General features: G+C 44.7%; 1 protein-coding gene across 1 annotated transcript; it reads left to right on the forward strand.

The window, feature by feature from the left end:
• Positions 1-2833: 2833 nt before the first annotated feature.
• On the forward strand, positions 2834-11598 carry LOC108673853 (melanotransferrin-like; the record flags this gene model as incomplete). The annotated part of the gene is made up of 12 exons (XM_018161730.1): positions 2834-2906; positions 3269-3385; positions 3768-3921; positions 4408-4512; positions 5060-5227; positions 5581-5669; positions 6009-6175; positions 6706-6984; positions 7285-7475; positions 7993-8117; positions 8709-8818; positions 9469-11598. Coding segments are annotated over 12 exons (1697 nt in total), but the record flags the coding sequence as incomplete, so codon positions are not given.

Raw genomic sequence — 11598 nt, forward strand, 5'->3', positions numbered from 1 at the left:
AAGAATATAAAAGCAAAGAAAAGTCCACAAAAATTCATATCTCTATAGAAAACGTTTCGGAGACCAGCTCCATCGTCAGTTCGTAGAATCTAGAATCATAGTGGCAAATCAGAGAGTTTTTTAGACTCTCCCTCAAGTTCATTTTTGAGTCCTATAAGTAGACCAGTAAAGTATCATGCATAGTGGCAAAGCAGAGAGTTTTTTAGACTCTCCCTCAAGTTCATTTTTGAGTCCTATAAGTAGACCAGCAATGTATCATGGATACCGTCATTATCATACTTAAGAAATTGGCTAAAATCTTGAATAAATGAGGATATTAAAAATGAACTGATTCTAAAAAATCTCTGGTTTGTCACTATGTCTAGAATGTAGAATCACAAATCAGAAGTCACAAATTAATACATTGAAAGCACAGAACAAAATTAAAAACCTAACGGTATTATTGCAGATTAACTACATCCAAAAAAAAGGGTGTTTTTTTTTTTTAATTATATGTTTTTTGGGGTGTAGATTACGAATCTGAAATCCATTTTTGGCGGTCGGCATCGGAAAACCGATTTTTTTCGCGACTTACTAACATGGGGGTTACGTAACTTACGTTACCCACTCACCTTTATTTACTAACATGGGGGTTACGTAACTTACGTTACCCACTCACCTTTATATAAAGGGTCGGATTGTTCATCGAAATTTTACAAAAAGCTCTTAGGTTGGGTTAAGTCAGCCAAGTTCCTTTTTTTAGATAGCATTTTGATCTAAAAGGAACCTGGGCGAACCAACCCAACCTGCGAGTTNAAATACCAGATTTAGGCATATATACCAGATAGAAAATATTCATACCAGACACCTTTTGAAAATACCAGATTTGTGAAATCTGGTATAGAAATATACCATCTGGCAATGCTGGTTCAGCGTTACTTGAAATCATCTACAGACGATGTTGCCATTCCATTCAGATGAAAACTGTGTCTAAATCAGAACTGTGTCGGACGGCTCCGCGGCCCGCGCCGAGTGCTGCGCGGCGCGGAATCGATGATCGTGATTTGCACGAACGCCTGCGCGAAAAAAATATAATTAGATTGATTTACGCGAGAAATTTCCCCGTTTATATACATCTTCCTGAGTGTGGGCCAAGCAGTGTGATGTCCCTGTTTCTGACAGTGACTTTAGGGTGTTAGCTTCCTTCTCCGGGACTTCCGATTTGCGCATTTTAGAATAGCTGTACATCTTTAAACTTAGGCCCAGTTTGAATTCAGCTGCTAGCTCCTATCCCCTTGAAATTGTTAATAGATAGTTTTTTTTGTTCCGTCTATTACCTGTAAATTTAGGTTTTTAATTTTGTTCTGTAACTTCTGTGCTTTCAATGTATTAATTTGTGACTTCTGATTTGTGATTCTAGATTCTATGAACTGACGATGGAGCTGGTCTCCGAAACGTTTTCTATAAAGATAGGGTAAACGCGGTATATTCCGTCACATTAAGGACGCATCAAGAAATGAAAAACTATAAAAAAATAACCGTATGCGTTACTCAAGTTCTGTTTGCTTTAGGTGACTCTCAAAACACCATAGTACACGTCGGCAATGATGAAACGTCACAAAATGTTGCCATTTTTATGTAAAAGCCTTTAGAATGCAAACCTACCAAATCCCTATATTCCGTCACTGTGTGTGGCAATATTCGGCACGTGGTGAGGCGTATTCCGTCTGCGCTTCAAATTCTACTGATACGTAATGCCGTCATCCACGTGTTCGAATTCCGTTTGCTGTGTGAGCTGTATTGGAATACAACAAGGCTTTGAATTAGAACACTGATGAATATTGAACACCAGGGTGGAATTCTAGAAATGGAAGTTCACTTATAAAAAAGCTTTCCACCCCAGATGGAATGCTTTCCTTAGATACAGTGCTCTGCCAAGTGCCAGGTGACTGACTATAAATGATAAAGAGGATCAAAAGTGGACAAACTGTTTCAATTGTACAGTACCTCAGATTTGTTGTAAAATTGTTTGATAGATATTTTCTATTTTTCTTTTATTTAATGGAATTTTTTTTAAATTATCCAGGCTTTTTGTTTGTAATGATCAAGTTTAAGTTGAGTATTTAGTTAACCAGTACTGTAGACATATACCGTCAACCGGGGCTACTCGGGACGGTTTTGAGCGTTTTTTGTTAATAACTTCTTACGATGAAACATTTCATAAACAAGTTTAGGCTCATTTTATAGCTCTTTGCGAGGGCTATCGAATGGCATCTTCAAAAAAATTCCATATGCTATTCGTAAGGTGCCAGAAGCAAAAAAAGAGTGTCCCGAGTAGCCCCGTCGAATGGGGCTACTCTGGACACTTGGAATAAAACTTCATTTTAAAATATTTGAAGCATGCAGAGGGTACTCATCCATTACTAACAGTACTCTGAAGTCCTCCTCTTTCATTGTAGACAATGTAGAGGTAGAATAAATGACATTTTCTGTGACTTTTACTAGTTTTTCCTTCATATTTTGAAGATGTTCATACTCGGAGCGTCAACGATGCTATCAGGGAGGCTGTTCCACATGTCGGTGACTCGAAGCGAGAAGAAATGTTGTCGCATGGACAGTGATCAGTGCAAAAGTTGAACATGAATAATTGACATGCTTTTTTAACTTATTTCAAATCGTGTTCTTATCCATTTGAAATGCGTAGGTAAAATATTGTACCTTGCCAGTCTCTCCAAAATGGGTTTCTTTCCAGTCTCTTTCAAATGGGGGAAATGTCATCCTTCTGTTTAAATGTAATCTGTTTTCCTTGACATGTTTTTAGTATGCATTTTACCTGCCTTGTATTTTATTACAGGAGACAACACCCAGAAACTTTGCAGTGCTTGTGGCAGTGAACTGCCTGGCCAGCACTGCACCAGTCAAGACAGGTACTTGCTGCTACCTATCCATTTGTCTGTATTTTTTACTGCTATTCTATAAATCAGTACTTACTGCTACCAATAGCCATGCTACCGTCGCTCCAGACACTTCCACTTTATTTTTACTCCATAAACTTAAGCACTCCGTTAAAAAGCTACCCATATGCCTTCTGTGCAACTATCCACAATTAGATAAAGATCATGATCCAATTAACTAATTATATACTAGCTCACTGCACAATTCTATAAAGTTCATTATCCAATTAACTACCGGCAATTATATACCGTACTAGTTCGCTACATAATTATATACAGTTCATTATCCGTTACTTTAAAAAATTCAGTTTCTTAATGATTGATCGTGACCCTAGGTATGCAGGGTACCAGGGGGCTCTCTTGTGCCTACTGGACAAGGGGGACGTGGCCTTCGTGAAGCACACATCCGTCACGCACGCCATCTCGGCGTCCACTGCCGCCCTCAACCTCACGTACGCCTTTTATGTGCCGCTTGAAACAAGATTTATCTGAACCCATTTCCTGCATGTCTGATATCAACCTATATTCAACTCAACATTATTCTGACAACTATAAACAAGTGAGCAATTTTATGCTCGAGTTGTGCAAGTATTCCATCTAAAGTGTATAAAGTACCTTACGTAAGCCTTTTATGTGCTGCTTGATACAAGATTTATCTGAACCCATTTCGTGCATGTCCAGTTTCAACCGATATTCAACTCAACATTATTCTGCCAACTCTAAATAAGTGAGAAACTTTATGTTTGAGTTGAGCGAGTATTTCATCTAAAGTGTATAAAGTATTACACTGACTGGCTGTCATTCCCCACCACTGACCCAGCCTTCATGTCCCAGGGTGGACGACTTCGAGCTGCTGTGCGTGGACGGTACAAGGGCGCCCCTGGCGAGCCACGCGACCTGCAACTGGGGACGCGTCCCTGCTGACACCATTGTGACGTCCTCGGCCCGCAGCAGCGACGCCCGTATTCTCCTGCAGCAGTTCCTGAAGGTGAAACAGACTGGTCCTGCTGCAGAAATTTCTGAAGAACTTAACTCTTTATATTCATAGCCAAGAACGCATTTCCCTAACGTATTAATATTATCACTAAATAATGATCATGAATGGCAAAAATTAATCGTCTTGTAAATTTTTTGCTTCCAATCCTTGTAGGATTCAATATTATTGGATTAATATATACAAAATTTTATACGTCAGCACGCAGCTAGTGGTCGTGCCATGTAAACATAAATGGCTTGAAATTCACTGTAGGCTGCTGGACTTCCTTTCAAACTAGCTACTTGCAAACCCAGCCTCTCTTCAACCCAGCCTCTTTTCACCCCATCTCCTCTCCACCCCATCTCCTCTCCACCCCATCTCCTCTTCTTCCCATCTCCTCTTCACCTCATCTCCTCTTCACCTCATCTGCTCTTCACCCCCTCTTCTCTTCCTCCCACCCCCTCTCCACCTCATCTCACCACCCCTCCACTCCCCCAGATCATGGTGGAGCTGTACGGCAAGAAGGATCCTAGCCTCCCTCACCGCTTCCACTTGTACGACTCCTCCCCGACGTACGGCGCTACCTACGACGCCCTGCTCTCCGTCAGTAACGAGCCCATCAAGCATGCATTTACCATTCATTTTCATAATTCTGTTATAAATAAATTTAATTCAAGTACTTATCATTTAGATCTATTTTGAATCGGAAATAACTCAATTATCAGTGGGCATGAAGGAATTCTGGCATGATAAAAAATGAACCGGTACACATGACACACGTCACGTGGCATGAATGGCATTTTAAGATGTGGAACAAGATTCTATGTTCAATTCAGCTGGCATTTTGGGAATGATAAGTGAATGATTAACCACTCCTTGAATGTCATCTCACTCGTTAGGAGTAATACCATGAATATTGCAGTGCTAATCACTGTTATGGTCACAACACATGGTTAGGAACTGAATAATGTATGATACTGAGCAAACTGAGTAATACTGAGTAAACTTTTGGGACTGAGTAATGTATGATTAACCACTCCTAGAATGCCATCTCACTCGATAGGAGTAATATCATGATCATTGTAGTACTAACCACTGTTATGGCCAAAACCATTTGTGTGGCCTTAACCATTACCGCCATGGTTGACAGGACGATACGATGAGTCTAGTGGAGGTGCCGCGCTCGCACCAGAACTTCAAGAAGTACCTCAGCGCCGACATCTTGCGCCACATCAACATCGTGCGCTCCTGCCCTGTCAGCAACATGACTTTGTGCGTCACCTCCAGGATCGAGTTCGCCAAGTGCCTCCAGATGAGGGTAAGTGGAGGGCAACCTTAACCCTCTGCGTCACCTCCAGGATCGAGTTCACATTACCTCCAGGATCGAGTTCGCCAAGTGACTCCAGATGAGGGTAAGTGGAGGGCAACCTTACCCTCTGCGTCACCTCCAGGATCGAGTTCGCCGAGTGCCTCCAGATGAGAGCGAGAATAATTTTACATGTGGGATCAGTTTGGGTGAACAAGAATTTACAGGGTAGGGTAAAATGCAACTCGTCCAAAGGTAAATTAAAAGGTCTTTTCACTCGACTTCTAGACCATAATATGCATCATTGCTGGCAGCAGTAATGATGCATCACTAATAATGACATGCTGATGTCACTGTCATTTCAGATGGCGTTGAATGCGCAGCTGCTGAAGCCTGAAGTGAAATGTCTGAATGGCGGTTCAAGCTACGAGTGCATGGCGGCCATCCACAACAGGTGCAGCCTTCAATTGTAGCATAATGTATTTTATGTGTGATATGCAGGATATGTTATCTACAGCATATATGATGAACACTAAATGACTTGATGCTATGATATGCAACAGATAACTTGTAATCATCATCACCAATCAGCAAAGGCTGCTAACTTACTCCGTGATTCTAGCAGCAGGCACCTCTTAAATAAAGGCCTAATCTCTGCCCATAATATAACTATTGATAACACTCACGTCTTGACGAAATATAACTCCCTCTTAAATAAAGGAATAATCTCTGCCCATAATATAACTATTGATAACACCCACGTCTTGACGAAGTACCCAATGAATACTTGAAGGGATGCTGACGTTGCCGTGCTGGAGGCGGGCGACGTGTACACTGCAGGGCTGACATTCGACCTCATCCCTATCATGGCCGAGCGCTACAACCTGGACGACTCCTACTACTACGTCGTCGCCGTCAGCAAGGAGGACGACATGACGACTGACGTCGTCTATCTCAGGAGTGAGTGACGTGGTCTGTCTCAGGAGTGAGTGACGTGGTCTATCTCAGGAGTGAGTGACGTGGTCTATCTCAGGAGTGAGTGACGTCGTCTATCTCAGGAGTGAGTAGTGACAGAATGATATGCAACCCTGTAACCCCAACACCCCCTCACTTTACACGCCCCTGTAACACTGTACCCAACACCCCCTCACTTTACACGCCCCTGTAACACTGACCCCAACACCCCCTCACTTTACACGCCCCTGTAACACTGTAACCCCAACACCCCCTCACTTTACACGCCCCTGTAACACTGTAACCCCAACACCCCCTCACTTTACACGCCCCTGTAACACTGTAACCCCAACACCCCCTCACTTTACACGCCCCTGTAACACTGTACCCCAACACTCACTCACTTTACACGCCCCTGTAACACTGTAACCCCAACACCTCCTCACTTTACACGCCCCTGTAACACTGTAACCCCAACACCCCCTCACTTTACACGCCCCTGTAACGCTGTAACCCCAACACCCCCCGTCCCGCAGACCGACGCACATGTCACCCGAGCGTGATGCACGGTGGGGGCTGGGTGCTGCCCCTGGACTACCTCCTCAACAACAACCTCATGCGGCCCTACGGGTGTAACTCCCTCAAGGCCGCCTCCCAATACTTCTCCAAGTCCTGCGCCCCTGGGGCCTTGAACAACCTCTACCGCGACCAGTACTATGACTCCGACTACCATCTCAACCTGTGCCACCTCTGCCATGGTACCGGATCTTCTTTCTGCGCCAGGGACCACACCGAGGACTATTTTGGCTTTACTGGTAGTTATTTTTTTGTTATCCTTTGTATAATTAAGTATTTGGATAGACATACCGTATTTTCTGTTTTATTTTGATAGGAGATATACGACGCTGTGTGAGCAAAAGTATGGCTTTACTTGTTTGAGTTGTGGAAAGTACAAAAAAAATTATCTTCTGCGATTCCACATGGTTTGAATATTTATAATTTACAAATTATTAACCCTGACCTTTTGTTTGTTGCAGGAACTGTATACTGTCTGATCTTACTTGTTTATCCTGCCTACGTGTGTTACAGGAACTGTAATTTTGGGTGTGTTACAGGAGCGTTCCAGTGCCTGGTGGAGGGGGGCGGGGACGTGGCGTTCCTGAAGCACACGACGGTGCCGGAGAACACGGACGGCAAGCGCAGGGACTGGTGGGCACGTAACCAACTTACAGCAGACTACCAGCTACTCTGCAGGGATGGTACCAGGCGACCAGTTACTGAGTACCTCGACTGCAACCTGGGCAAGGTGGGTACTAGGCAGCCTGGGACTGGGTGGGTACTAGGCAGCCTGGGACCGGGTGGGTACTAGGCAGCCTAGGACCGGGTGGGTACTAGGCAGCCTGGGACCGGGTGGGTACTAGGCAGCCTGGGACCGGGTAGGTACTAGGCAGCCTAGGACCGGGTGGGTACTAGGCAGCCTGGGACCAGGGGGGTACTAGACAGCCTGGGACCGGGTGGGTAATAGGCAGCCTGGGACCAAGGGGGTACTAGGCAGCCTGGGACCGGGTGGGTACTAGGCAGCCTGGGACCAGGTGAGTACCACTTTGATGTGGCATGCAGGCGGCAATAACGCGGTGTCTCTCGCCTACCGTGACCTGCACTCGCGCTGCCGGTGCCGCGCAGCAATCACTTGAATGGCTACGTGTGGAATGCGCCTGATGTGAACAAGGATGTTTCCCACTTTAAAAAATATTTGTCCACCACAGTTTCATGGCATCACAGATACAGATAATAATAATAATGATAACGTAATTCTGTTGCAGGTGCGAGCCAACGCGGTGGTGACTCGCGGTGGCTACGACTACAACGCGACGGAGGTGCAGACCTTCACGAACCTCTTCCTGTACGCCCAGCAGTTCTTCGGGCGCGACAGCGCGCACGAGTGGGAGTGAGTGAGGGGGGGAAGTGGGAGTGGGGCGAGGGGAGGAGATGTGAGTGGGGCGAGGGGAGTAGATGAGCATTGTACGAGGGGATGGGAGTGAATGGTCGAAGGGATGGGAGTGAGTGGGGTGAGGGATGGGAGAGAGTGGGCCGAAGGGATGGGAGTGAGTGGGCCGAAGGGATGGGAGTGAGTGGGCCGAAGGGATGGGAGTGAGTGAGCCGAGGAGACAGGAGTGAGTGGAAAGAAAGAAATGGGAGTGAGAGGGGCGAGGAGACAGGATTGAGTGGAAAGAAATAAATGGGAGTGAGTGGGGCGAGGATACGAGAGTGAGAGGAAAGAACGAAATGGAGTAAGAGAGAGTGGAGTGAGTATGTGAAATAGAGTTACTGCATGTAAAGCAGTTATTTGAGCAAGAGTGTGCACGAGTTATAATGAGTGGGCGAAAAGTAAGAGGGAATATTAGGATGAGGGTAGTGGATAAATGACAGTCGGCACTAATCAAGAAAAAAAGTAATAAAGCACAATCTGTTTCATAACAATCATCGATGTCATTTTTGATAATTTATGTAAGATTTAAAGACTAAACCTCGTCCTCAGTTTCCAGATGTTCAACTCAAAGGACCGCTACGCTGACGTCATCTTCCAGGACGCGACGCAACAACTGCTGCCACTGCCACCTGAGCTGCAGCACTACCACGCATACCTCGGTGGGTGTCACAGGGGCGCGTGTAGCAAGAATGTCATACCTCGGTGGATGCCACAGGGGCGCGTGTAGCATGAATGTCATACCTCGGTGGGTGCCGCTGGGGCGCGTGTAGCATGAATGTCATACCTCGGTGGGTGCCGCTGGGGCGCGTGTAGCATGAATGTCATATCTCGGTGGGTGCCACAGGGGCGCGTGTAGCATGAATGTCATCGTCATTACTTGTGAAGCTCCTGACCCCAAATCTGACTCATTATGAATAAATGCTATATATGCCTTGCTATTTATCAACACGGTGCTTTTTACCAAACATTTTTCAAACAAGACAAGTGAGGGAATGTGAGTTTTGCATGGCGACGTGCGAGCGCCGCTTAGTCACTTCCGTACAATTCTTGTTGCCCTGAAGCCCTCGCGTATAAATGAACGAGAAGACAGACGGCAACCACGATCAAACTAACGACCATAGCGTGTTGGTTACTTGTTCGTTGATATTTATTTTAATGTTGTTAATGTCTTTGATGTTATTAATGTTGTTTATGTTTTTGATGTTATTAATGTTGTTTATGTTTTTGATGTTATCAATGTTGTTCATGTTTTTGATGTTGTTAATGTTGTTTATGTTTTTGATGTTATTAATGTTGTTGTTGCTTGCAGGACGCGACTTCCTGAACGCGCGCTACCGTGTTGACTGCACGGCAGGCAGCATGAGAATGACGGCAACTGCACCTTTGGCAGTCTTAGCTCTGTCAGCTCTGTTGGTCCTCAGGCACTGACAGCCTTCTTGTCAATACGGCTGGATCTTGAGCCAAAGGCATCCTGTAATGCGCGTTGCCAGACTGAATGACTCAAAGACTGGTTACACCTCTTGATATCAGTCAAAGTGTCAATCCTGACTTAATTCATGCCCAAAAACCAGTTGCAATTCAACTCTATTGAGTGGCTCCTACGAAATCTTTTATTCAACTCAGTCTCGGATCTCATATACGCGGTTTTTCAATAATTATCGCCTCTAGCATCTTAAGTCACAAAATTTTTCTCGCGTGTGTCGAGGTGACGCGGATATCCGGGAAGTTTGCCACTCCAGTTGAGTCCATGCTTGAATTTTGTGACTCAATTGTGATTTTTTATCCCCAATATATCTTCTAAAAATTCGATTGACAGTTTGTATATTGTCTTATCTGTCCGTCCATTCATGCGCTTGACATTCAAATGTCTTCCACATGTAAATTTAAGCGTACTTGGTGCCTAGTGCTAATTAATTAGTTACCGAGTTATAAAGTATGTTAATCATTGACTATAAGATTACTTTCCCCGAGTGTAAGCCGATATTGTTCACACTCTTTGTTCACAATGCAAGGTATTCCTGTTAATTTGATGCCTCGTTAATAATGTCCACGTATCTTCGGCCAGGCTTCTCAATATTTTAGTTCTGATTTTAAACATTTTTTTATAAACGAATCAATTTAAATTGATTTTTAGTGTTACGAATATTTGTCTTGTTAAATTTTGTATGGTTTGATCCATCAATCTTGTATGTCATCGGTTGATGTCAGGCCGAAAATAACGCGCCTCTCAAAGCTGGCCTGCAATCTGTAAAACTTTAATTCAATATTACTCATAAGCTCGTTCGCTGCACATACAAGCTATTCATTCCTCGTTCACGTCAAGTTTCGCGTTCATTTTGAGTTGAATGACTCATTCACACATTCGTTTCAATGTGCGCTGTCTCCGCACTTATGTTCATTGAATGTTATTGTAAGATAAAAGCGTATTTAAATATACATTTTATATAGGCTCCGTAACTAGGGCAGGTGTGTGACTAGCGACCAGTATACATCACTAGTTGAAGAGGAGTTGCATTCTACTGACTAGAGGATGACTGTCACTATCTAATGGTTGGTCGTGATGGTAGCCTATCTTTCAGTGATAGGTTAGTGGTAATCTCTTACCTGTAGCTAATTGTGCACCAAGTTCAGTCCACTGGCGCCAAGCTCTGTCCACTGGCGCCAAGCTCCGTCCACTGGCGCCAATCTCCGTCCACTAGCGATAAGCTCTGTCCACTGGCGCCAAGCTCTGTCCACTGGCGCCAAGCTCTGTCCACTGTCGCCAAGCTCTGTCCACTGGCGCCAAGCTCTGTCCACTGTCGCCAAGCTCTGTCCACTGGCGCCAAGCTCTGTCCACTGGCGCCAAGCTCCGTCCACTGGCGCCAATCTCCGTCCACTAGCGCCAAGCTCCGTCCACTAGCGCCAAGCTCAGTCCACTGGCGCCAAGCTCCGTCCACTAGCGCCAAGCTCCGTCCACTGGTGCCAAGCTCCGTCCACTGGCGCCAAGCTCCGTCCACTGGCGCCAAACTCCGTCCACTAGCGCCAATCTCCGTCCACTAGCGCCAAGCTCCGTCCACTGGCACAATATTCCGTCCACTAGCTCTAAGGCCTAGCGTTAAGTCCTAATTCTAGCCCATTTATTACCCAGATCTGTTAGGAACTCTAGGATGAAGCTATCCCTGTAGGCTAAGATAACCTTCTCATGGGCTACCGACTCCTATGTGTATATTTTAATCTCATTGTGTAGTCCAAAACGTTAATATTCTTGAAATTAAATACCGGAGTTGATTTTTGTCCACTAATTATAATTATCCCTTCATGTGAAATTTTTTCTCATACTTTGAATGGTAGACTTTATTTGCTAAATACCCCCTTCTCTACACATACCTGTCAGGTATTTATTCCTCAATGTAATTCATACCTGAACCCAGCATTAAATAATAATTCTATGTACTTAAAA

This window comes from Hyalella azteca, unplaced genomic scaffold, assembly GCF_000764305.2.
Source record: "Hyalella azteca isolate HAZT.00-mixed unplaced genomic scaffold, Hazt_2.0.2 contig12120, whole genome shotgun sequence".
Taxonomy (NCBI): Eukaryota; Metazoa; Arthropoda; class Malacostraca; order Amphipoda; family Hyalellidae; genus Hyalella; species Hyalella azteca.